Source organism: Salvelinus alpinus, chromosome 11 (genome assembly GCF_045679555.1).
Source record: "Salvelinus alpinus chromosome 11, SLU_Salpinus.1, whole genome shotgun sequence".
Lineage (NCBI taxonomy): Eukaryota > Metazoa > Chordata > Actinopteri > Salmoniformes > Salmonidae > Salvelinus > Salvelinus alpinus.
In genome coordinates, this window is record NC_092096.1 from 31704376 (window position 1) to 31731763 (window position 27388).

A 27388-nucleotide genomic window follows, 5' to 3' on the forward strand; every position below is an offset into this window, starting at 1 on the left:
ATCCCGTCAGTAGAGGATGCCTGGTTGCTCTTCAAAAGCGCTTTCCTCTCCATCTTAAATAAGCATGCCCCATTCAAAAAATGTAGAACTAAGAACAGATATAGCTCTTGGTTCACTCCAGACCTGACTGCCCTTGACCAGCACAAAAACATCCTGTGGCGTTCTGCATTAGCATCGAATAGCCCCCGCGATATGCAACTTTTCAGGTAAGTCAGGAACCAATATACACAGTCAGTTAGGAAAGCTAAGGCTAAGGCTAGCTAGAAATTTGCATCCTGTAGCACTAATTCCAAAAAGGTTTGGGACACTGTAAAGTCCATGGAGAATAAGAGCACCAGCCGCCCACTGCATTTTTCCAGTCTCCCTCACTCCATACGGCGTTGGCCACCTCCAGGGCTTTGCCTGAGAGGCAGGAGACGAGGGCGGACACGCTCTCACGTCCCGAAGGAGCCGGGTGGACAGTCGCCAGGTAGAGTTCCAGCTAGAGTAGGAACCCCTGGCATCTGGCCGCCGTCCCATCATACTCCCTCAGGAGTGCAAGCCGAATCCGCAAGCGCAAGCCGAACTTCAGTACTATCAGTCCCTATTGTATTATACTAGTACTTCAGTACTATCGGTCCCTGTTGTATTATACTAGTACTTCAGTAATATCAGTCCATATTGTATTATACTAGTACTTCAGTACTATCAGTCCCTATTGTATTATACTAGTATTTCAGTACTATTAGGGTGGTACAGAGAGTGCTCTGTGAGTGAAGGTGCTCACTCTTATGTGAAGGACTTCACCAGAATTAATCCTTGTGGTAGACTTTTGGAAGTGGCACAAAGCACTTACAACTTGGTGCGTATCCGAGAGGGAGACGAGTGGAAGATGGCTTTCAGTACCACCTCTGCCGTACGGGTTGATGAATGCGCCATCAGTCTTCCAAGTCTTTGTAGATGAGATTTTCAGGGACCTGCACGGGCAAGGTGTAGTGGTGTATATCGACGACGTTCTGATATACTCCGCTACACGCGCTGAGCATGTGTCCCTGGTGCGCAGAGTGCTTGGTCGCCTGTTGGAGCATGACCTGTACGTCAAGGCTGAGAAATGACTGTTCTTCCAACAGTCCATCTTCTTCCTAGGGTATCGCATTTCCACTTCAGGGGTGGAGATGGAGAGTGATCGCATTGTAGAAGTGCGTAATTGGCCGACTCCCACCACGCTAAAGGAGGTGCAGCGGTTCCTAGGGTTTGCCAATTACTACCGGAGGTTTATCCGGGGTTTTGGTCAGGTGGCAGCTCCCATTACCTCACTGCTGAAGGGGGGCCCGGTGCGCTTGCAGTGGTCAGCTGAGGCGGACAGGGCTTTTAGTCACCTGAGGGCTTTGTTTACCTCGGCTCCCGTGTTGGCCCATCCGGATCCCTCTTTGGCGTTCATGGTGGAGGTGGACGCGTCCGAGGCTGGGATAGGAGCCGTGCTCTCTCAGCGCTCGGGTACACCACCGAAGCTCCACCCCTGTGCCTTCTTCTCGAAGAAGCTCAGCTCGGCGGAGCGAAACTATGATGTGGGGGACCGGGAGCTGTTGGCTGTCGTCGAGGCTCTGAAGGCATGGAGACATTGGCTTGAGGGGGCGAGACACCCTTTTCTCATCTGGACTGACCACCGCAATCTGGAGTACATCCGGGCGGCGAGGAGACTGAACCCTCGCCAGGCAAGGTGGGCCATGTTTTTCACCCGTTTTGTATTTACCCCTTCATACAGACCAGGCTCTCAAAATGTTAAGGCAGACGCATTGTGCCGGCTGTATGACACAGAGGAGCGGCCCATGGATCCCACTCCCATACTCCCGGCCTCTTGCCTGGTGGCACCGGTAGTGTGGGAGCTGGACGCCCGACATTGAGAAGGCGATGCGTACAGAGCCCGCTCAATTTCAGTGTCCGGCTGGGCGTATGTACGTTCCGTCTGCTGTCCGCGACCGGCTAATCTATTGGGCCCATACGTCACCCTCCTCTGGTCATCCTGGTATCGGTCGGACAGTGCGCTGTCTTAGTGAGAAGTACTGGTGGCCCACTTTAGCTAAGGACGTGACGGTTTATGTTTCCTCCTGCTCGGTGTTCGCCCAGTGCAAGGCTCCTAGACACCTGCCCAGAGGTAAGTTACAACCCTTATCCGTTCCACAACGGCCGTGGTCGCACCTGTCGGTGGATTTCCTAACCGATCTTCCACCTTCACAGGGTAACACCACAATCCTTGTCGTTGTGGATCGTTTTTCTAAGTCCTGTTGTCTCTCTTTGCCCGGTCTCCCTACGGCCCTACAAACTGCAGAGGCCCTGTTTACACACGTCTTCCGGCACTACGGGGTGCCTGAGGATATAGTGTCTGATCTGAGTCCCCAGTTTACGTCAAGGGTCTGGAAGGCGTTCATGGAATGTCTGGGGGTCCCGGTCAGCCTTACCTCAGGTTTTCACCCCGAGAGTAACGGGCATGTGAAGAGAGGTAACCAGGATGTGGGTAGGTTTCTGAGGTCTTATTGCCAGGACTAGCCGGGGGAGTGGGCAGCGTTCGTGCCCTGGGCAGAGATGGCCCAGAACTCGCTCCGCCACTCCTCCACTAACCTTTCTCCCGTCCAGTGTGTATTGGGGTTTCAGCCGGTTCTAGCTCCTTGGCATCAGAGTCAGACCGAGGCTCCTGCGGTGGAGGACTTGCTCCGGCGCGCGGAGGAAACATGGGACGCCGCCCATGTCCATCTTCAGAGCGCCGTACTGCGCCAGAAAGTTGGCGCAGACCGTCAACGCAGTAAGGCCCCGGTGTTCGCACCGGGGGACTGGGTCTGGCTCTCGACCCGAAACCTGCCCCTCCACTTGCCCTGTCGCAAGCTGGGTCCGCGGTTTGTGGGGCCATTTAAAGTCCTGAGGAGAGTGAACGAGGTAAGTTACAGGTTACAGCTTCCCCCCGATTACCGCATTAACCCCTCGTTTCATGTGTCTCTCCTCAGGCCGGTGGTGGCTAGCTCACTCCAGGAGTCTGAGGTGTGAGAGGTTCCTCTACCCCCTCTGGACATCGAGGGGGCCCCGGCGTACTCCATTCGTTCCATACTGGCGTTGCAGTTCTTAACACACAAACCGGTGTGCCTGGCACCTACTATCATACCCCATTAAAAGGTACTTCAATATTTTCTCTTGCCCATTCACTCTCTGAATGGCACACATATACAATTCATATCTTAATTGTCTTAATTGTCTAAAGACTTAAAAATCCTTCTATAACCTGTGTCCTCCCCTTCCTCTACCCTGATTAAAGTGGATTCAGTTTGAGGTGTTGGTCGGTCAAATAAGAAAGGGAACCTATGATACTCTACACTGTAGTCCTCAACACTATCACTGTGTCTAGTCCTCAACACTATCACTGTGTCTAGTCCTCAACACTATCACTGTATCTAATCCTGAACACTACCAATGTGTCTAGTCCTGAACACTATCCCCGTGTCTAGTCCTGAACACTATCACTGTGTCTAGTCCTCAACACTATCACTGTGTCTAGTCCTCAATACTATCCCTGTGTCTAGTCCTCAACACTAGCATGGTGTCTAGTCCTGAACACTATCACTGTGTCTAGTCCTCAACACTATCTCTGGTCTAGTCCTCAACATTATCACTGGTCTAGTCCTCAACGCTATCACTGGTCTAGTCCTCAACACTATCACTGGTGTAGTCCTGAACACTGTCACTGGTCTAGTCCCTAACATTATCACTGGTCTAGTCCTCAACATTATCACTGGTCTAGTCCTCAACACTATCCCTGTGTCTAGTCCTGAACACTATCACTGTGTCTAGTCCTCAACACTATCTCTGGTCTAGTCCTCAACATTATCACTGGTCTAGTCCTCAACGCTATCACTGGTCTAGTCCTCAACACTATCACTGGTCGAGTCCTGAACACTGTCACTGGTCTAGTCCCGAACACTGTCACTGGTCTAGTCCCTAACACTATCACTGGTCTAGTCCTCAACATTATCACTGGTCTAGTCCTCAACGCTATCACTGGTTTAGTCCTCAACACTATCACTGGTCTAGTCCCTAACACTATCACTGGTCTAATCCCTAACATTATCACTGTGTCTAGTCCTCAACACTATCACTGTGTCTAGTCCCTAACACTATCACTGGTCTAGTCCCTAACACTATCACTGGTCTAGTCCTCAACACTATCACTGTGTCTAGTCCCTAACACTATCACTGGTCTAGTCCCCAACACTATCACTGGTCTAGTCCCTAACGCTATCACTGGTCTAGTCCTCAACACTATCACTGTGTCTAGTGAGTCCTTAACACTATCCCTGTGTCTAGTCCTCAACACTATCAAGGTGTTTAGTCCTGAACACTATCACTGGTCTAGTCCCTAACACTATCACTGGTCTAGTCCCTAACACTATCACTGGTCTAGTCCTCAACACTATCACTGGTCGAGTCCTGAACACTGTCACTGGTCTAGTCCCGAACACTGTCACTGGTCTAGTCCCTAACACTATCACTGGTCTAGTCCTCAACATTATCACTGGTCTAGTCCTCAACGCTATCACTGGTTTAGTCCTCAACACTATCACTGGTCTAGTCCCTAACACTATCACTGGTCTAATCCCTAACACTATCACTGTGTCTAGTCCTCAACACTATCACTGTGTCTAGTCCCTAACACTATCACTGGTCTAGTCCCTAACACTATCACTGGTCTAGTCCTCAACACTATCACTGTGTCTAGTCCCTAACACTATCACTGGTCTAGTCCCCAACACTATCACTGGTCTAGTCCCTAACGCTATCACTGGTCTAGTCCTCAACACTATCACTGTGTCTAGTGAGTCCTTAACACTATCCCTGTGTCTAGTCCTCAACACTATCACGGTGTTTAGTCCTGAACACTATCACTGGTCTAGTCCCTAACACTATCACTGGTCTAGTCCCTAACACTATCACTGGTCTAGTCCTCAACACTATCGCTGGTCAAGTCCGCCCCCTCAGCACCTGCAGCTAAGTCTGTCTGAGAGTGGTCTGAGTGGGGAGAAGAAAACTGAAAACTATCTGTTATTGGCAGAGAGACTTGGAACTCTCTTTGTTACTGGTCTATTAACCCATTTGCCACATGGTAATGTCACCATGGAAAGCCGAAACTCCCTCCAATGCAAACCTGCTAATTAGAAGGTCCTACTGTATGTACAGTACATCGTATTTTCAACCAGGAACTATCAGGAAATAACACTGATCCATTTTTTTCACACTTTTACAATGTTAGTTTAATCAGCTGTTGTTCAATATGATATAAAACACAGGAAAAAACTGAATTTTGACTTCACAGGGCCTAGATAAGCTGCAGACCACATTACCTAATAGATTACTGCTGGTTTTACAGCAGTGGAGAATAACTACAGTATGTGACCTGAAAGGACATCTTTCACTGCAGGAGTCTGAGTCATACTGAGAAAAGAATAACACATTGTCAAGATCAGATTCCATTTAAGTTCAGTTTTCTGAAATATTATATGCTTTAGAATTCAACTGCAACTTTACCTTGAAATCAAACGGCAAGCATCAAGATGAAGGAATCTACTCAATCTGTATCGCGGAAGTTCAACATTACAGCGTGATTGACGTTTAAAGGCACTGTTCTTGCATTAGCGGAGACTGCTTTCACCGTAAAAGCATGCATGTGGAGCTGCAGGTAGCCTAGTGGTTAATAGGTCGCTGGTTCAAGTCCCCGACTTGACTTGGTGATAAATCTGTCAATGTGCCCTTGAGCAAGGCACTTAACTGTAATTGCTCCTTTAAGTCCCTCTAGATAAGAGCCTCTGCTAAGTGAAGTAAATGTAATATGTTGGATCAATTGAAAATGATCTTCACATTTCTATCGTGCAATTTGTAATGCTTCAGCGATACAAACTGAACAGAGCCCGATGAAAGTCATGGTTGTTGTTGGTTCTGTTGTCATGACGGACAGCTCTCAGTCATGACGTGTTAAACCCAAATGTTTATACACTCTAGCGGGCATATGCATATTCATGTTTTAAATCTATTTCAGTTTCCAAGTAGGCTCCCATCACTAAAACTGTATTTTATCCTGCACATGTTGGCTTTTATAACAACAAACATCATACATTTTACTTCAATATATTGTATATGCCAAGTTTTCTGCCACACCATTTCAACTTTCATATCAGCTGAAGGGCTCTATTCAATCCGTATCGTTGAACAATATATTGTATATGCCAACTTTTCTGCCACACCATTTCAACTTTCATATCAGCTGAAGGGCTCTATTCAATCCGTATCGTTGAAGTTCACAGCTAAAGCCCAAATAAAATGCAAAGGCTTCAGTGATACAGATTGAATAGAGCCCTAACTGTCTGTTCACTCATGCTTGGACTCTTATGTAAGTTCCTCAAATCAGTTAGTGAACCCTTCTCTAAACTAAAGCTGGTAGGATTCCTCTGGTAGTGGTGTCTGACTTTACAACCGGAGATATATCTGAGATTAACAGGGAATATACACAACATGAATCAATATTACTGCTGTTACTTTTTCTCCTGTCTTTCACATGGACAAAATGGAGGAACACAAATGCTGGATGTAATGTTGAACACTGACTTTTCTGTTCCTAAGAGGATATCTGATACACAGAAGAAAGACTAATGACAAATATCTAGATTTGAGATGTAATTTATATTTTTTATGAATTGTATAAACAGCTCATATGAAGTGTTTATTTTACCTCGAAAGATGTTAAATGGTATTTGTGTTAAATGTGATTCTGTATGAGTGATTTTCACTGTAACAGCTGAAGCATCACAGAACAGAGAGGTTTTTGTGCGAGCAGTAATAGGGATTGTGTCACTGTGGTGTACTTTTGGTAGCGGCACCAGACTTGATGTTGGAAGTAAGTAAACAACAAAATTAACCACTTTTTTTTTTCACTTGTTGATATCACTGTAATTTCTCTGTCAACTGTATGACTTTATGTTGAGCAATTATTTTGTTTGTTTTACACCTTTATATTTTATAATAAAACTGTAGTGTTTTCATTTAATCAAAAAACTATTTCAAATGAAGAATTTAACATTATATTTGACCAGTATTCATCTGAGTTCATGATTTAAACCACAGTCTGAAATATGTAAGTATTCAGCTTTCCCAATGAGTGTTAGGTTTTTGTGCGAGCAGTAATAGGGATTGTGTCACTGTGGTACACTTTTGGTAGCGGCACCAGACTTGATGTTGGAAGTAAGTTTCTTGATGTTTGTCTGATTCCATTTTTTTTCTTAAACTCTTTATTCTCTATTAAAACATTTAGATTTGAGATATTTTACTTTCCAAAAATATTGTTATATATTGATTTTGACTGAGTCTTCTTTCAACAGCTGATTTAATCAAAATGTTAAATTGCAGGCAGTTGTTGTTTTATTTGTATGATTGCAGACTATATAACTCGTATTCTGTTACGATAACTATAATATTTGTTATTGTAGTCATCGGTACGTTGTGTTCATGATAGTCACATTGGTAATGTGAACATAAAAGGTCTCTGTTATGTTTGTATCCAACCTCTTGGATTCTGCAAAATACTACAAATATGAGTATTCTGATCAGATACGTTCCTAAAAAAATATCTATATGACAAAGTACTGCTAAAGTTAAACACGTCATACTTGTATACGTTATACTTGTAATCTACTTCATATCCTTTGACTATTTGTGTTTTCTTTAAGTCATTTAGCAATCTAACTTACATATTAAGTCATTTCCAAAGTACTTTGTTTTGATATAGTTGATGTGTTGTGTTTCTTCCAGGTAACAGTTCCCCCACCCTGACCGTCCTGCCCCCCTCTAGTGAGGAGCTGTCCAGTACAACAACAGCCACACTGATGTGTCTGGCCAATAAGGGCTTCCCCTCAGACTGGACCATGAGCTGGAAAGTGGACGGCAACAGCAAGAAGCAGGAGGCCAGTCCCGGGGTTCTGGAGAAGGACGGTCTGTACAGCTGGAGCAGCACCCTGACTCTCACTGGCCAGGAGTGGACCAAGGCAGGAGAGGTGACATGTGAAGCCCAGCAGAAATCCCAGACTCCGGTCACCAAGACCCTGAGGAGGGCTGACTGTTCTGGGTAGGACCCACCAGTCACACACCCCTGTGGAGAGAGGACGCTGGTTCCTCGGCTTTAACTTGCTTTGTTCTAATATCAGTTGTTCTCTGATTTAGTGATCACTCTCGTGTAGACTAACAGGGGGCTTGGCTTGAGTTTATGTGTCAATCCATTCTGTACACTGAGATTTTGTTAGTTTTAGATTTGATGTGATCTGCTTTTATTCACTCATGTTCGCTTTGATTCTTTGATTATGTAATAATTGATTAAAATAAAGTTTTCTTTTTGGAATGCATATTTGTGTTGTTTCTATTAATGAACTTGATAATATATATATTTGTAATATTGTGGAAAATAAATGTAATCAGTAAGGCTGATTAATGGTGTATTTGAAAACTGTCAGGCCTAAACCTTATTCTCACTTAATATCATCATTGACCAGTAATTAATACTATCACAATATAATATGTTATGGTCTGTGCTTTGAAGCTAAAAACATTTTTTTTTTATTCTACAAGTGCCACTACTTCAAGATAGAGAGTAGAGAGAAAGTCTTCTCTACCTCCAACACCCTGGGAACAGAGTGAACATCTGGTGACAGTTCTGCTCTATTCTGGGACAAGCAGAACCACCGAGCGCCTTTCTATGTAAATCTGTTTCACTCCCATAGCTACCAGTCTAGTTTCAGTTTCACTGCCTGGACTGGGCCAGATGTGAGTGGGTGGACTAGTTTTACTGTAACCTCTATGGTGGATTCAAGGAGGGGGACATTCTTACATTGAATAAACCACCATTTAATAGATGACATATAAGATGGGTATTACTAAAGACAGGCATTGACAGTTACTGACATCAAATTCTAATTCATAATTGGTTACGGACATCTGTGTATTGTCTGAGCTCAAAATATTTTAAAATATTTTTCCTGAAAGCAGAGGGAAAGTGTTAAACTCACAGGGCTATAAACCCTCCCAGAGCACTGAAGCATGTGCTGCCAATGCAAAGGGTTCTCTCTATGCAACCAGACTTTCATGGTCCCCCAGGGACTAGCAGAATCCTTTTTCTTTTACGACTCTGACGAGCCCGAGGCGGAGGATATACGGCTCCCTCGGGAACAGAACCTGACCCCAGTCATCTGCATGAAGAGAAGACGGAGAAAGAGAGGCCATAGAAAGAGTGCAGGATATCTAAGAAAGTCTTGAGCCATTACTCACCTGAGGTAGAGTATCAAATGATAAGCTGCAGACCACATTACCTACCGAGAGAGTTCTCATCTATATTCTTTGTAGCTTTTTACATACCACCACAGTCAGAGGCTGGCACCAAGATAGCATTGAATGAGCCGTACACCACATCTGTCATTGGCTTCATCAATAAGTGCATCAATGACGTCGTCCCCACCGTGACCGTACGTACATACCCCAACCAGAAACCATGGATTACAGGCAGCATCCGCACTGAGCTAAAGGCTAGAGCTGCCACTTTCAAGGAGCGGGACTCTAACCCGGACGCTCATAAGAAATCCCGCTATGCCCTCCGACGAAGCATCAAACAGGCAAAGCGTCAATACAGGACTAAGATCGAGTCTTACTACACCGGCTCTGACGCTCGTCGGATGTGGCAGGCCTTGCAAACCCTTACAGACTACAAAGGAGAGCACAGCCGAGAGCTGCCCAGTGACACGAGCCTACCAGACGAGCTAAATGACTTCTATGGTCACTTCGAGGCAAATAACACTGAAACATGCAGCCGATGTAAGACCTTTAGACAGGTCAACATTCACAAGGCCGCAGGGTCAGATAGATTACCAGGACTTGTACTGTGAGCATGTGCTGACCACCTAGCAAGTGTCTTCACTGACATTTTCAACCTCTCCCTGTCCGAGTCTGTAATACCAACATGTTTTAAGCAGACCACCATAGTGCCTGTGCCCAAGAACACTAAGGTAACCTGCCTAAATGAATACCGACCCATAGCACTTACGTCTGTAGCCAAGGCTGGTCATGGCTCACATCAACACCATCATCCCAGAAACCCTAGACCCACTCCAATTTGCATGCCGTCCCAACAGATCCACAGATTATGCAGTCTCTATTGCACTCCACACTGCCCTTTCCCACCTGGACAGAAGAAACACCTATGTGAGAATGCCATTCATTGACTACAGCTCAGCGTTTAACAACATAGTGCCCTCAAAGCTCATCAATAAGCTAAGGACCCTGGGACTAAACACCTCTCTCTGCAACTGGATCCAGGACTTCCTGATGGGCCGCCCCCAGGTGGTAAGGGTAGGTAACACCACATCCGCCACGCTGATCCTCAACACGGGGGCCCCTCAGGGGTGTGTGCTCAGCCTCCTCCTGTACTCCCTGTTCACTCATGACTGCACAGCTAGGCACAACTCCAGCACCATCATTAAGTTTGCCGATGACACAACAGTGGTAGGCCTGATCACCGACAACAACGAGACAGCCTATACGGAGGAGGTCAGAGACTTGGCCTCGACGTGATCAAGACAAAGGAGATGATAGTGGACTACAGGACAAAGAGGACTGAGCATGCCCCCATTCTCATCAATGGGGCTGCATTGGAGCAGGTTGAGAGCTTCAAGTTCCTTGGTGTCCACATCACCAACAAACGAACATGGTCCAAGCACACCATGACAGTCGTGAAGCGCGCACGACAAAACCTATTCCCCCTCAGGAGACTGAAAAGTTTTGGCATGGGTCCTCAGATCCTCAAAAGGGTCTACAGCTGCACCATCGAGAGCATCCTGACTGGTTGAATCACTGCCTGGTATCGCAACTGCTCGGCCTCCGACCGCAAGGCACTACAGAGGGTAGTGCGAACGGCCCAGTATATCACTGGTGCCAAGCTTCCTGCCATCCAGGACCTCTATACCAGGCGGTGTCAGAGGAAGGCCCCGAAAATTGTGAAAGTCTCCAGCCACACTAGTCATAGACTGTTCTCTCTGCTACCGCATGGCAAGCGGTACCGGAGTGCCAAGTCTAGGTCCAAGAGGCTCCTAAACAGCTTCTACCCCCAAACCATAAGACTCCTAAATATCTAGTCAAATGGCTACCCAGACTATTCACAATGCCCCCCCCCCCCCTCTCCACACCACTGTCGCTCTCTGTTTTCATCTATACATAGTCACTTTAACTTCTCTTGGGTAGGGGGCAGCATTCGGAATTTTGGATGAAAAGCATGCCCAAATTAAACTGCCAGCTACTCATCCCCAGAAGATAAGATATGCATATTATTAGTAGATTTGGATAGAAAACACTCTGAAGTTTCTAAAACTGTTTGAATCATATCTGTGAGTATAACATAACATATTTAGCAGGCGAAACCCCGAGGACAAACCATTCAGATTTTTTTTTTTGAGGTCACTCTCTTTTCAATTAGATTTTATTGGGAAACCAGATTTCTAAGGGACTTTCTTGCCATTCCTACCGCTTCCACTGGATGTCAACAGTCTTTAGAAATTGGTTGAGGTTATTCCTTTGTGTAATGAAGAAGTACGGCCATCTTGAAGGAGAGTCACTTGAAGTGTCCTGTTAGATAGAAGCGCGTGACCAGAAAGCTAGCTACAGTTGGTTTTAATCCTGTATTGAACACAGATCATCCAGATCAAAAATACCTAAAGTTGTATTACAAAAGTAGTTTGAAAAGTTTGGACAAAGCTTACAGGTAACTTTTGAGATATTTTGTAGTCACGTTGTGCAAGTTGGAACCGGTGTTTTTCTGGATCAAACGCGCCAAATAAATGGACATTTTGAATATATATCGACGGAAGTAATCGAACAAAAGGACCATTTGTGATGTTTATGGGACATATTGGAGTGCCAACAACAGAAGCTCGTCAAAGGTAAGGCATGAATTATATTTTTATTTCTGCGTTTTGTGTCGCGCCTTCAGGGTTGAAATATGCTTATCTCTCTTTGTTTACAATGGTGCTATCCTCAGATAATAGCATCGTTTGCTTTCGCCGAAAAGCCTATTTGAATTCTGACATGTTGGCTGGATTCACAACCAGTCTAGCTTTAATTTGGTATCTTTCATGTGTGATTTAATGAAAGTTAGATTTTTATAGTAATTAATTTGTATTTGGCGCTCTGCATTTTCTCAGGCTTATTGCCAAGTGAGACAGTAGCGTCCCGCCTAAACTCAGATTTTTGGAAATAAATGTGAACTTTACCGAACAAAACATACATGTATTGTGTAACATGAAGTCCCATGAGTGTCATCTGATGAAGATCATCAAAAGTTAGTGATTAATTTTATCTCTATTTCTGCTTTTTGTTACTCCTCTCTTTGGCTGGAAAAATGGCTGTCTTTTTCTGTGACTTGGCTCTAACCTAGCATAATCGTTTGGTGTGCTTTCGTCGTAAAACCTTTTTGAAATCGGATACTTTGGCTGGATTTACAACAAGTGTATCTTTAAAATGATGTAAAATACTTGTATGTTTGAGGAATTTAAATTATGGGATTTCTGTTGTTTTGAATTTGGCGCCCTGCTGTTTCACTGGCTGTTGACGAGGTGGGACGCTACCGTCCCACATACCCTAGTGAGGTTAATTAACTCTACCTACATGTACATACTACCTCAACTAACCGGTGCCCCTGCACATTGACTCTGTACAGGCACCCCCCTGTATATATTGTTATTTTTTACTGCTCCTCTTTATTTACTTGTTACTTTTATCTCTTATTCTTATCCGTATTTTTTTAAACTTCACTGTCTGTTAGGGCTCGTAAGTAAGCAGTTCACTGTGAGGTCTACACCTGTTGTATTCGGAGCACGTGACTAATTCAATTCGATTTGATTTGATTTGACTTGTGGTTGTAATTGCTTCAGAAATGCTTTAACGTGACGGTGCATGAGTTGATGTATTTTCATCATTACTGATATACACAGAGTGTACAAAACATTAGGAACATCTGCTCTTTCCATGACAGACTGACCAGGTGAGGTCGAAGTAATTCTCAGTAGCTCCGAGACAGGATTGTGTCGAGGCACATATCTGGGGAAGGGTACTAAAACATTTCTGCAGCATTGAAGGTCCCCAAGAACACAGTGGCCTCCATCATTCTTAAATGGAAGAAGTTTGGAACTACCAAGACTCTTCCTAGAGCTGGCTGCCCAGCCAAACTGAGCAATCGGGGGAGAAGGCGCCTTGGTCATGGAGGTGACCAAGAACCCGAGGATCACTCTGACAGAGCTCCAGAGTTCCTCTGTGGAGATAGAAGAACCTTACATAAGGACAACCATCTCTGCAGCACTCCACCAATCAGGCCTTTATGGTAGAGTGGCTAAACGGAAGCCACTCCTCAGTAAAAGGCACAACAGCCCGCTTGGAGTTTGCCAAAATGCACCTAAAGGACTCTCAGACGATGAGAAACAAGATTCTCTGGTCTGATGAAGCCAAGATTGAACTCTTTGGCCTGATTGCCAAACGTGACGTCTCGAGGAAACATGGCACCATCCCTACGGTGAAGCATGGTGGTGGCAGCATCATGCTGTCAGGATGTTTTTCAACGGCAGGGACTGGGAGACTAGTCAGGATTAAGGGAAAGATGAACCGAGCAAAGTACAGAGAGATCCTTGATGAAAACCTGCTCCAGAGCACTCAAGACCTCAGACTGGGCCAAAGGTTCACCTTCCAACAGGACAACAACCCAAAGCACACAGCTAAGACAACGCATGAGCGGCTTCGGGACAAGTAGGTACCCTGGACTGGACCAGATGTGAGGGAGTGGACTGGTTTGAACCTCCATGGTGGATTGAGGGAGGGTACAATAACAGATATTCCAACATGTTATCTGTAGTATCTGGGATCTACATCTGTTTATATTAGTTACTATGCTGTTACTATGCAGTGATGTATTACGACAGTGTTACGTTACGACACCTAATAGGAAATGCACATGCACACTAGTGTGCCCGGAGACTGTAGAGCACGAGAGGTTTTGACTAAACGAAAACTAACTGTACTCCCATCTCCTGCCTGGTCATTTCTCCACAACACAAATATTACATTATCTATAACAGATCAAATTGATATTATACATAATGTAGATATGTCTAATGCCTGAACCCAGCATCATGTCTTACCCACAGATCTAACAGTCAGTAACCTGCTCATCAAAATAGTTAATATAATACTAGATGATCACATCAATACCTGGTTGTGAGGTGTATAATATGGGGATTGTATCTAGGGGGCTGATGCTGATGTAACATCACCTTCTTTCTCTTTTCTTCTGTACATCTTATTTTGCATATTGGACTGGTGTTGTGGGAATTTCAATACTTCAAATAACTTTTATAGGTGCACTATAATGATGATGATGATGATGGGGATGATAATGATGATGATGATGATGATGGGGAACATGTGATCTGAATGATGCTTTCTAAACATATTCAAAGTTGACTTCACTACACCAGTGTTCCATGTCACTGTCTCTTCTATGACAGAACCTCAGGTTGTTTTGATGGGTTATGATCATGTTATATCATCTCAATAAATATGGTTGAATCTTTGCTAGAAACTCACTACCTGACTGGGGGACCTTGCAGTGACTGGGGGACTTTGCAGAGACTGGGATATTTATTCTGAAATAATGTGAGACATTCTTTCACATGGAGTCCATTCAACTTATTGTCTGAAATATTATTAAAGGTTTGTTTGCCATAGGGAAAAGGGAAGGAATTTTTATGCAGTCTGTGTTGTCAGTTCAGGAATGATTTAACATAAAGCTGGATAAGTTGACATTATAGTCACCATCACTGATATACTTAGTTCAGTGTATTTTAGTTCAGTCAGAGTTCCATGTCACTGTCTCTTCCCCCTCAGCACCTGCAGTAGTGTCACAGCCGTCGTCGGAAGGAGACCAAGGTGCAGCATGGTGAGCGTACATTTTCTTTTATTATAGTAAATGTCACCAACAAAACAAGAAAACAAAGAAACGACCGTGAAGCTTAACAGGGCATTAGTGCCACTAACAAAGATAACTATCCACAAACACCAAAGGAAAAAAGGTTGCCTAAGTATGATTCCCAATCAGAGACAACGATAGACAGATGGGCCTTATTGAGAACCATACCAGGCCTAAACATAGAAATACAAAACACAGAAATAAAGAAACTAGAATGCCCACCCTAGTCACACCCTGGCCTAACCAAAATAGAGAATAAAAGCCTCTCTATGGCCAGGGCGTGACAAGTAGGTCCCAGCTGTATCACTACAGTCACTGTGCAGTTTGACTGAGGGAGGTTTTGTATCACTGTGTGAACTCATTTTTACTATTGATGTAGTGGTAATTCTGACAGTAGTAATCTCCTGCATCTTCAGCCTGGACTCCACTGATGGTCAGAGTGAAGTCACTATGAGTTCCACTACCACTGAATCTAGATGGGGTCCCAGACTGAAGGGTTGCAGCATTGTAAATAAGGAGTTTAGGAGCTCCTCCAGGTTTCTGTTGGTACCAGGCTAGACGGGGATAAGAGGTCCCTGCATCATACACATTACTGCTGGTTTTACAGGTCAGATAGATTGTCTGTCCTGGGAGAACAGTTTTCACTGCAGGAGTCTGAGTCACAATGACCTGTCCTCTGGATTCTGAAACAGAAATATTTAAGATCTCAGAGAACATTTGGTCATGTTGTCTAAATCTGTCCAAGTCTCATTTTTTCAATTTGAGACTAAATTAAGATGAAACATTTAAATAATAAACAGATTTTAGACCAACAGAATGTAAATCATACCTTGAATTAAAGACATCAGTATCCACACAAAGCTCACAATAAAGGTCATTGTTAAAGTTCTGTTGTTATGAAGGACAGCTCTCAGTCATGAAGTGTTAAACTCACATGGCTTTAAACACTCCCAGAGCATTGAAGCACTTGCTGCCAATGCAAAGTGTCCTATGTAAATATTCTTCCTGGTAAGAACCCACATTCAACTGTTAACTATGATTCAGATTATTTCATTATGTTTTAAATAACTACTACTGTAAATCAGTGATTCAAGATGAACATTTAATTATCTGCGTTCTTTAGTGGACTGTAGTCATAATTCAGAACTATCCGTCCCTACTGTATTATACTAGTACTTCATGATTATCAGTCCCTACTGTATTATACTAGTACTTCAGTACTATCAGTCCCTATTGTATTACACTAGTACTTCAGTTTTATCAGTCCCTATTGTATTATGCTAGTACTTCAGTACTATCAGTCCCTATTGTATTATACTAGTACTTCAGTACTATCAGTCCCTATTCTGCCCTACAAAGGCAAAACTTAGTAACAACGAATTCTGATGTGTAGTAATGGCCAGGTATATTATCTGATTAATGTGATAATTAGTTTCTGTCACACCCTGATCAGTTTCACCTCATTATTGTCTCCACCCCCTCCAGGAGTTGCTTGTTTTCCCCAGTGTATTTATCTGTGTTTCCTGTCTCTCTGTGCCAGTTCGTCTTGTATCTTTCGAAGTCAACCAGCATTTTTCCCATTCTCCTGCTTTTTGCATTCTCCTTTTTCTAGTCCTCCCAGTTTTGACCCTTGTCTGTTTCTGGACCCGCCTGCTTGACCATTCTGCCTGGCTTGACCACAAGCATGTCTGCCACTCTGTACCTCCTGGACTCTGGTCTGGTTTTGACCTTTTTGCCTGTCCACGACCATTCTCTTGCCTACCCCTTTGGATTAATAAACATTGTAAGACTCCAACCATCTGCCTCCTGTGTCTGCATTTGGGTCTCGCCTTGTACCGTGATAGTTTCTTGACACAAAAACAAGCCAGTTGATCAGAATATATCATGGGTTATCAGAAATTGATGTCTGGCTATACAGAAAAAGACTTTGAAGTCAGATTTTGCAGAAGAAAAAAAATGACAGTTATTGCGTTTTGCCAGTATTGGGCAGTATTGTGTTATAATAGTAGTTCAGTACTATCAGTCCCTATTGTATTATACTAAAACTTCAGTACTATCACGCTTAAGGTAAGACCCAGATGCAGACAGTGTCAAGGAAACAAAGCTTATTTCCAAAACAGGGACAGGCAAAAGACAGGTCAAGGCAGGTAAGGGTCAATAATCCAGTAAGGTGGGGTAAGGTATAAAACGGCAGGCAGTCTCAGGGTCAGGGTAGGCAGAACGGTCAAAACCATGAAGGACTAGAAAACAGAAGCAAGAAACATGCAGGAGCAGAGAAACAAACGCTGGTAGGTTTTACGAAACAAAACAAACTGGCAACAGACAAACAGAGAACACAGGTATAAATACACAGGGGATAATAGGGAAGATGTGCGACACCTGGAGGGGGGTGGAGACAAGCACAAAGACAGGTGAAATAGATCAGGGTGTGACAAGTACTATCAGTCCCTATTGCAGTGTACTTCAATACTATGATTCTCAGCTCTGTCTGTGAATGTGCTCACTCTTATGTGAAGGACTTCACCAGCATGAACCACTGTAGTGGACTTTTAGAAGCGGCAAAAACTGGTCCTGAAAAGTAAGTCAATTTTTGTATTCTCTCATTGAAACAAAATGTAATCATGCAATTGAACAACGTTATGAGATGTTATCTTCTCCAGAGGTAAGACTTTCAGGCTGTTTCTTTTTAATAATGTCTGTGGACAGATTAGTGGAGGGCAGTCACCAAAGTGAGAGAGTTGTTCACATACCACCAACTTTATGTACCAATAATAAAATCATAACACACACTGCTCAAAGGTTGCTTTCCATAACACATATATTTATCATGATTAATTCCTAATATGTTTCTATTAAATTAGATGTTTTTTCAATGGTTTTCAACAATGTGTGGTCTACACTTCTCCATTATATTTTCCCTGGTCTTCTCTACCTCCAAACCCCGGGGAACAGAGTGAACATCTGGTCATAGTGCAGCTTTGTTTTGGGACAAGCAGAACCAACCAGCCCTGTCTATGCAAATCTGTTTCAATCCCACAGCTACCAGTCTTGCAGTTGACCTGTTTCACTGTTCCCTGGACTGGGTCAGATGTGAGGGAATGGACTGGTTTTTAACATTGATGGTGGATTCAGGGCAGGAGACATTACAGATATACCACCATGTAATTAATGACAGATAAAACAGATATTATACTTTATGATAATGGTGTGTAGTGTATGTCTCTACATAAATGTGTCATGTTTGAGCCCAGCATCATGTCTCACTCACAGATCTAACAGCTCATGAAAAGGGTTAATACATGCTAGATGATCACATCAATAACTGGTTTGAAGCGCATGTAGGGAATTGGTTTGGGGGGCTGATACTTTTATTTTTACTTCTGTAGATCTTACTCTGCATATGGACTGGTATTGTCTTCCAAAACTTGTCGTGGCAGAATCAGATTTAGCTAGGTAACATAGATGTTAAGATGTTATTTTCATCATATGCTTGTGAGATACTTGTCATTAGAATGGTTCCCTTTGGACTATAGGGTTGGAAGTGCATTTTCCCTTCTGAGATAGGGAAAATAACTTGGGGCCCAGAGAGGGGAGAGGTCAGGCTTGTCTTCATATGTCAATGTAGCTGTTAAACCATGTGATGTGAAGGGATGGCGTTATTAATGGGGAACCAGTTAGTTATCTCATACAATGTCTGTACGCCAGTCACTCCCTACTTTTCTCATGGGGGGAAGGAGTATGGCAGTGTTTGTAACCATTGTATGTCCCCTCTGAGGTTGCCCTTAACTTGACCTAGTAATGACCTAAGAGGCTCACTGTCTTTTCTGAGCTTATCCAGGAGGGTTTGTATTATTGGATGGCAGTATCTAGACTTGACAATTGATATATGCCATTGGATGAGGTAATGTTTTGGTAGACAGTGAAGTACCAAGAATGAGATTGAAACCTTGTTTTGGGAGACCAAACTGAACGATGATTTATAGCTATGGGATACTCCTCTTTCGGGTAAAGGATTCTTTGGAAGTTGAGAGGGGTGTATCTTGGCTATAAATGAAACTAAGAATTGTTTTGTAAGCACTCTCAGAGAATTCATTTATAGACACTGAATTGATCTGAGAGTCAAAAAGGGCTTTGGTGAAGCTCATACATATATATTATTAAAGATGGACATTATAATATAACTCTCACTTGTGTGTGGTTGGCTCTCTCTCTCTCTCTATTGAGTAATACAGGAAATTACCACGACAAACTAAAGATAACTTGTATATACACTTTCAGTTCATGACCAATATAACAAGTAACAACCATGATGATGATCAGCCAAAATTGAAAAGTGAAAGACTAAAGTTACATACATGGGATGCTTTAGTGAATTTCAGAATGTCTGGAATAGAAAAGGCAGAAATAAAACAATTCAATAAGCATTCGCAGCCAGTCATCCAAAACATAGTCCTATGCAGTCGTTAAATTCCTACAGAAGGCTGAGGATGTGTGTTCAACAGGCAGACAAGTTTCAAACCATTTAAATGCATTCAAATCATTTTTGTGAAGAACTTTAGTGTTATTGTGGCACGTTGGAGAACGTGTGATTTGTATGATACTTTCTAACCATTTTCAAAGTTGACCTCCTCTACTGATCAGTGTTTCATGTCACTGTCTCTTCCCCCTCAGCACCTGCAGTAGGTCCCAGCTGTAGCAGTACAGTCACTGTGCAGTCTGACTGAGGGAGGTTTTTGTATGGCTCTGTATCACTGTGTGAACACCCAGACACTGTTGGGGTAGTGTAAACTCTGACAGTAGTAATCTCCTGCATCTTCAGTCTGGACTCCACTGATGGTCAGAGTGAAGTCACTCCCAGATCCACTGCCACTGAATCTAGATGGCGTCCCAGACTGAAGGGTTTTAGCCCAGTATATTAGGAGTTTAGGAGCTCCTCCAGGTTTCTGTTGATACCAGTGCAGATAGTGTCCATTGCTGTTACTGTATACAGCACTGCTGGTCTTACAGCTGAGACTGACTGAGTGACCCACTGAAACAGCTTTCACTGCAGGAGTCTGGGTCACTGTGACCTGGCCTCTGGACTCTGAAACAGAGATGCTATGTATATTTAGAATGTAATTGTTCATTCATTTGTCCAGTACTGTATAAAATAATGACTTTATATTGTTAGGGTCATTTTCTGTAAATTATATTACCTTGAAAGCAGAGGGCAAGTGTCCAGATGAAGATGGTGATAGAAGTCATGGTTGTTGTGGGTTCTGTTGTCATGAAGGACAGCTCTCAGTCATGAAGTGTTAAACTCACAAGGCTATAAACACTACCAGAGCACTGAAGCATGTGCTGGCTATGCAAATTCTCCTCTCTATGCAAATGATGTTCCGAGGAACAGCTAACACCATCAATGAATGCTGAGAACAGAATTTGTTTCAAAGGCTATCTCACCGTGGTATCTAAAAATAACATGAGTAAGCAAAAAGTAGGTGCCTGTGCTTCTAGAATTCAAGTGGCTTCTTACTGTGAGGCTCTGCTACAGACAATCTGTTGAGGATAAAATAGGAGTTGGTCTCAATTTCTCCCCAGTGGTTCGAGGTGGTAACAACAGAAACCTCAGTGTTTCGGTGAACCTAGATAGATGTTAAAACACATAAAGAGAAAGATATACCACAGTAACAGAAATGATACAGTAGCCAAACAGCAAATCAAACCCCACAAAAAGGAATTTAATCTAAAGTGACTCACTGGAAAAAATGCCTAAAAGCACAGAGTTTACTAAAACACAAATTTACATAAAATATACAAATATAGAGCCTTTTGTTTGGCAAATAATAACGAAAAAAATCTAGATGTTCAGAATGTCATGTGGTTTTGACCAATTCTCGTTAGAGGATTCACTCAATCCAATCCCTTTAAAATATGTTGCTTCGTTAAGTTCAGTGAATAGGTCCTTATGTCACAACACGTGCACTTATAGTGAAATACATGACAAAAAACATTCTGTCCATTACACTTAGATTTAAGCACCGATACAAAGGTTAGTTACGTGTCTGTTTTCCGACAAAGAAAAAGTGGGATGGATGTTGAGTCTCTTCAGCAATATCCAACATAGCAACACTGCCTCTTTGATAGAATACAGTACCTCTCCGAAAACAACGCAGGAGACAGGAGACACAGGTCATTGTAATTGTTTATACACCTCTTTTCCAGAAGTCATTGTTGAGTCATTGCATCTTTCCTGTGGCTCTACAAAACTGTCTTCAGATGACACTAATGCTTCCTCGTGGTCAGATTGGAATAATACTCAGGTTCAGTTGCGTCGTCCTCGTCTGACACTGCTCTGCTGTTTTCATGAAGCCCTGGTCAGCCATCATTTGAGAGATCTCTGTATAAATGTGTTCCAGTTCAGTGTTTCCCCTCAGGACCTCTTGGATTCTGTCACTGCCCCACATGTCAAGGAGGGCTTCAGTCTCCTCAATGCTCCAGGGGAGATCTAGTTCCCACGGTGATGAACAGCTGCCTGATTCTGGAGAGACTGAAAAAAAAATGAAAACAAAGGCCCAACGTTGATAGTATAACGTAAAAACAGTATTTACTATACAGAGATTAGGAGATTGTTTCTTTACCTGTTCCTTGGACTTGCCCACCTGGGACCTCTCCCATGTCTGTGGCGCCGTTTGATTCCTCAGCCAGAGAGTCACAGGATAGATACTTGTTCCCGAATATTTGCACAAACTGATCGTAGAATTTGCACTCCACTTTTTCCCCTCCAATCCTGGGAAAATAGAACATAACATTTGGTTGTTGATGCAATGCTTATTCCTCATATCTGGTTAGTAATGAGCTTTGCTTATCTAACATGAGCATGGCAAACATCTGGCCATGAATACACAACTGTTCCATCAGTATGGAGTCTTCGTAATCAATTCACAATTATAAATAGTGGGTATCAATTTCAAATCCATATCTTTTCCCCCATGGCTTACTGTTTGCTCTCGCAGAACTGGCGGAAGTTGGCCTTTAGCCGCTTCACTCTAGACTGGCACTGTTCGGCTGTCCTCAGGTAGCCCTCGTTGGCCATGGCCTGAGAGATCTCAGTGAAAATGTGTCTGTTTTTGGTGCAGCCCTTCAGATCCTCCTGGACCTCGTCACTCCCCCAGATACTGAGGAGGACCTGGGTCTCACTGTCGCTCCAGGGGAACTTGGAGCCGTCAGTTAAAGGACGGCTAGCTGAAGACAAAGACACCCAATGAACACATTGTTTACAATGGGAAGTGGGTTAGTTGAAGTAAGACAACTCATAGAACATTTAAAGGTATGGTATGGCTTTGCTTTAACTTTTTGACTTTTTAGTCAACCTCAAGTGTAGACTCCCAGACAGCAGCTTCCTCATTGTCTAACGAATCTTCAGCCAAACTGTCGACTTTGAGCTCTCTCGAGAAATTCTCTTCCATCTGGTCGTAGAACTTACATTCCCTTCTGAGGAAATACTGTTCAGAGGGAATTTCAGTTGGATCATCAACAGTGATAAAAACAAGACTGCAAATACATCGTTTATTAATGAGATGAAAGGCATGAATTTATATCCGATGATGTGGTGTAATTTATAAAGTAAATAACTAGACATGAAATGGTAGTTATAAATCCTTTGCATTCACTTGTCATGGTGGAAGCTGGCCTTGAGTCGCTTGATGCGGGTGTGGCACTGCTCAGCCGTCCTGATGAACCCCTGGGCCGTCATCCTCCGTGAGATGTATTCAAACACATGTCTGTTCTTCAAGCAGCCGCGGAGGGAGAGTATATTAGGTGGCTACTAAGTACATTTTTAGAAGATTTATTACGACTAGGGTGCTGATTTGACCTGACCAGGACAAACAACTGTTGGCACTGACACAGGAAAATCACAGGGCCCTAATTACATTAGACTTCGAGGGTAAAGATGATGAGGAGGCACCATACATGTTTCCTGATCTGCTTCCTCAGTGGGATCTAGAATGAAGTCATCACACAAATCAACAATCTCTGCATCGGGGAAGAGAGTGTCGTTGCCTAGCACCGGCTCCAGGAACCTGTAGTATCTGAAGAGTAAGGGCTCCCCTCCGTTTCTGTAGGTACGACCAGAGGTAGAGGGAGGTGGAGAACAATGGGAGGTGAAGGGTTCATTTGTAGCAGGTCCCATTTTAGGCACCATGACTCGCCTTACCCACAAATAATCTGTGCTTTCCACTTACGTCCTGCTGTGGAGACAACGTCGGTAGGTTTTCCTCAGCCGCTTTAACCTCGAGTGGCACTGCTCAGCCGTTTTGAAGTGCCCAATGGTGGCCAGCTTCTCTGCTATGTCGGCGAAAATGTGCCCGTTGTGGACGTAGCCTCGGAGGCTCGTCTAGACCTCCTCGTTCCCCCACAGCTCAATGAGGGCCAGCATCTCTGGCTCCAACCACGGGGTGCATCTCATCCCATCAGCATCTGCTCCCGGAAACATATATATTGGAAACCTCCAGATCTTAGCTATCGCTCTGCTGATTGGATTGACTGAGTCTTCAGTGTAAACAGACAACTGTCTGTATTACCACCGTACCTGTGTCCTGGTCTACTGTTTGATCGTCTCTTTCATCATACTCATCAATGGAGGCCGCTTCATGCCCAAGTATTCGCTCCAGCTGATTGTAGAACTTGTATTCCACTCTATTTCTTCCACATCTAAGAAGACCAGACAGAAAAGAAAGCCATTTTGATGAGAAAAAAAAGTGTCCTGAAATTTTTCTGGGATGCAGTATTCTGGCTATGGGTTTGATTAGAGTACACTTATTTGCATGTTTCTGTAAATTAATATCAACATAGAAACATCAGAAGGTGTCCAATTTAAACCTGTTTTGTAAACACATACTTTTGTCTGTCGTAGCACTGACGGAAGATGTTCCTCATGGACTTGACTTTCCAACGACACTGCTCTGGGGTCTTGGAGTACCCTTGGTCATGCATCTTTTCTGATATGTCCATGTAGACAGGGCCGTTGTGGACAAAGTCTCTCAGCACCCTCTGAACCTCGTCCTCCCCCCAGATGTTAATGAGGGCCAGGGTCTCAGGATCCGACCACGAGCCTGGTGTGATCCTCTCAGAAGTGGTGTAGTTGTCCGCTTCTGTAGACTCTAAATACATTTTTATTTTATCTTTATTTAAACAGGAAAAGCCCATTGAGACCCAGAATCTCTTTTTCAAGGGCGACCTGGACAGGAAGGCAGCAACAATCATTACATAATTAAAACATACAACAAAACAGTACAATTCAGCAACATGATCCAGCCTAAAAAAAAAACATTTACACGCCTCTGTAACAGAATCTCCCATGAAAAATGTACATTTACATGAAAGTGTCCCTGTTTAGACTTGGCAATGCAACTTGTGTTGATGGGACGGCACCTACAATAGAACCAGTAGCTAAATATGATGTAACAAACGGGGTTCAATCTGGCATACCCATGCAGGGTGTCATTAGATAGTTAGCATAGTTTGAAATGAGCTGAACTTTTACCTTGAAGTGAGTCACTCTTTGATTCCTCTGATATGTCATTGGTCAAGTCTGTCACCACTGTGCTGCTGGAGGGAGGCTGCCTCTCAAGTATTTGCTCCAAAATATCGTAGAACTTGAAATCAACCTGCTCAGATGAACTAGGAACAGCACAGGTAGAGAGAGATTGAATCTAATTTTGCAATCTGTAATCCGATTCACATTAGCTACATTACAAATGTATCAATAACAGAAACTGAAACGCAATGGTTACCTGATGGTTTCTTGGCACTGCCGATAGCTGGCTTTCAAGCGCTTTATCCTGGTGTGGCACTGCTCTGCAGTTCTGTAATAACCACAGATGTTGACATTTTCCCGAAATCTCTGAGAATATGTGACCGTTGTGCGGGCAGCGCTTCAGGTTCTGCTGCACAGTGTCGTCTCCCCAGAGCTCCAGGAGAATCACCGTCTCGCCGTCTACCCAGGGGATCTTCTTCCTGTCCCATGGCACGCCCACTACAGACTCTGGATGGATCAGAGTCAAAGAGAAAGAGTGTGTGAGAAAGACTGGCCCAATCCCAAACCGTCCACTCACCCTTATCCCTAAACCTTTGTTGCCTCCACCTCTCAGATATCAAAGAATGAGTCAGATATACTAGGATGAGTTTTTTCCCAGTCCTTCTATACCCATACAGGGGTCTTCAAGTTGATATTGTCACGTTCCTGACCTGTTTTCTGTTGTGTTTGTATTATTTAGTTGGTCAGGGCGTGAGTTGGGGTGGGTTGTCTGTGTCATTTTCTATGTGGGGTTGTTTGTGTTCGGCCGGGTATGATTCTCAATCAGAGGCAGCTGTAGATCGTTGTCCCTGATTGAGAATCATACTTAGGCAGCCAGGGTTCACGTGTGTGTTTGTGGGTGTTTGTTCTTCCGTGTAGTCGTTGTGCCTCACGGGACTGTTTGTCGGTTTTCTATTTTGTTATTTTGTTTCATGTATAGTGTTCAGTTCGTTGATAATAAATTATGGACACTACCCACTCCGCATATTGGTCTGATCCTTCGCGCTTCTCCTCGTCCGAGGAGGAGGAATTAGAAAGCCGTAACAGATATTATTAGATTTTACTAGTGAAAGTAAAAAATATATATTGGGGATTGTAAATGATGCACACAATTACATTGACGGAAGCCACAATTATCTTCAATATTAAATCTGATCTACCCCCATATAATACTTTTTTTAAATGATGTACCCCCACTTCTAAAACCAAAGTTGCACCCTTGATTATACTAGTATTTCAGTACTATCGGTGTGTATTGTACTGTTGACCATGATGTCCTTCTGGACAGACTGGAGAGTAGGGTTGGCCTCTCCGGTCCAGGCCTAAATTGGTTTAACCGGTGGAGAGTTTTTTTGTCACCGTTGGTGAACATAAAAATACGTATCACATGTGGCATTTCACAAGGTTCGATTTGGGTCCTGTTCAGTTTATATATGTTATCATAAAGCACAGCATTGATTTTCACTGCTACGCAGATGATACCCAACTTTGCATTTTTGTGTCACCAGAGGATTTTAGCTCCAATTATTAGACTGTAGTAGTGATTTAAATACTTGGATGGCTAACAATTTCCACCAGCTAAATCAAGACAAGACCGAGGTACTTATTGTTGGAGCCAAAGCACAGAGAGAGAATCTGGCTGCGCATTTTAATTCACTGTCACGCCCTGACCATAGTTTGCTTTGTATGTTTACATGTTTTGTTTGGTCAGGGTGTGATCTGAGTGGGAATTCTATGTTGTATGTCTAGTTTGTCTGTTTCTGTGTTTGGCCTGATATGGTTCTCAATCAGAGGCAGGTGTTAGTCGTTGTCTCTGATTGGGAACCATATTTAGGTAGCCTGTTTTGTCATTGTGGGTTGTGGGTGATTGTCTATGTTAGTTGCGTGTGTCAGCACATTTCTTATATAGCTTCTTGTTCGTTTATTGTTTTGTATAGTTTGTTCAGTGTTCTCTGTTTATTAAATTCATGATGAACACATACCACGCTGCATTTTGGTCCTCCGATCCTTCCAACTACTCCTCCTCAGACGAGGAGGACGACGAGCGTGACATTCACGGGCAATAAAGAAAAGCTGATACTGTCACGTTCCTGACCTATTTTATGTTATTTTTGTATATGTTTAGTTGGTCAGGGCGTGAGTTGGGGTGGGCATTGTATGTTTTGTGTTTAGATCACTGTTAATCAGCCTTATATGGTTCTCAATCAGAGACAGGTGGTTTACGTTTTCCTCTGATTGGGAACCATATATAGGCTGGCTGTTCACACTGTTTGTTTGTGGGTGATTGTCTCCTGTGTTTGTGTCTGCGCACCACACGGGATTGTTTCGGTGTTATTTCGTTTGATGTAGTCTGTTTCCTGCTCGTGAGTTCTTCGTGTCTATTATTGTAAGTTCCATGTTCAGGTTTCGTCTAAGTTGTCCGTTTGTTATTTTGTATTTCTGAAGTCTAGTTCGTGTCAGTGTTCGTCTGTTTTTTCAATAAATCATTATGTCAGCACACCTCGCTGCGCATTGGTCTACCGATCCTTCTCTCCTCTCCTCGTCCGAGGAGGAGGAAGACGACACCCGTTACAGATACAGAGACTCTCATCCATGCTTTTCTTACAAGCATGCTTGACCACTGTAATGCTCTCCTGTCTGGTCTACCCAAGAAAGCCATTGGTCAACTGCAAAACATACAACATGCTGCAGTACGGGTACTGACCAAGTCTAGACGGAGAGCAAACATTATACCGGTTTTAAGGTCTCTGCACTGGCTGCCTGTGAGTTTT

General features: G+C 43.5%; 1 protein-coding gene and 1 gene segment (V, D, J or C); one reads left to right on the top strand and one right to left on the bottom strand.

Annotated features, from left to right (window-relative positions):
* The first annotated feature begins 7101 nt into the window (after window positions 1–7101).
* LOC139533990 (Ig kappa-b4 chain C region-like) lies at window positions 7102–8408 on the top strand. The segment is given in 2 exon segments: window positions 7102–7254; window positions 7822–8408. A coding segment is annotated over 1 exon segment (243 nt).
* A 12344-nt stretch (window positions 8409–20752) lies between these two features.
* LOC139533989 (zinc finger and SCAN domain-containing protein 20-like) lies at window positions 20753–22311 on the bottom strand. The gene is made up of 3 exons (XM_071332567.1): window positions 22039–22311; window positions 21679–21827; window positions 20753–21587 (listed from the first exon to the last, which is right to left on the bottom strand). Exons 1-3 carry the CDS (start codon window positions 22131–22133, stop codon window positions 21340–21342), a joined length of 492 nt encoding a protein of 163 aa, XP_071188668.1. The 5' UTR covers window positions 22134–22311; the 3' UTR covers window positions 20753–21339.
* Window positions 22312–27388: the final 5077 nt, after the last annotated feature.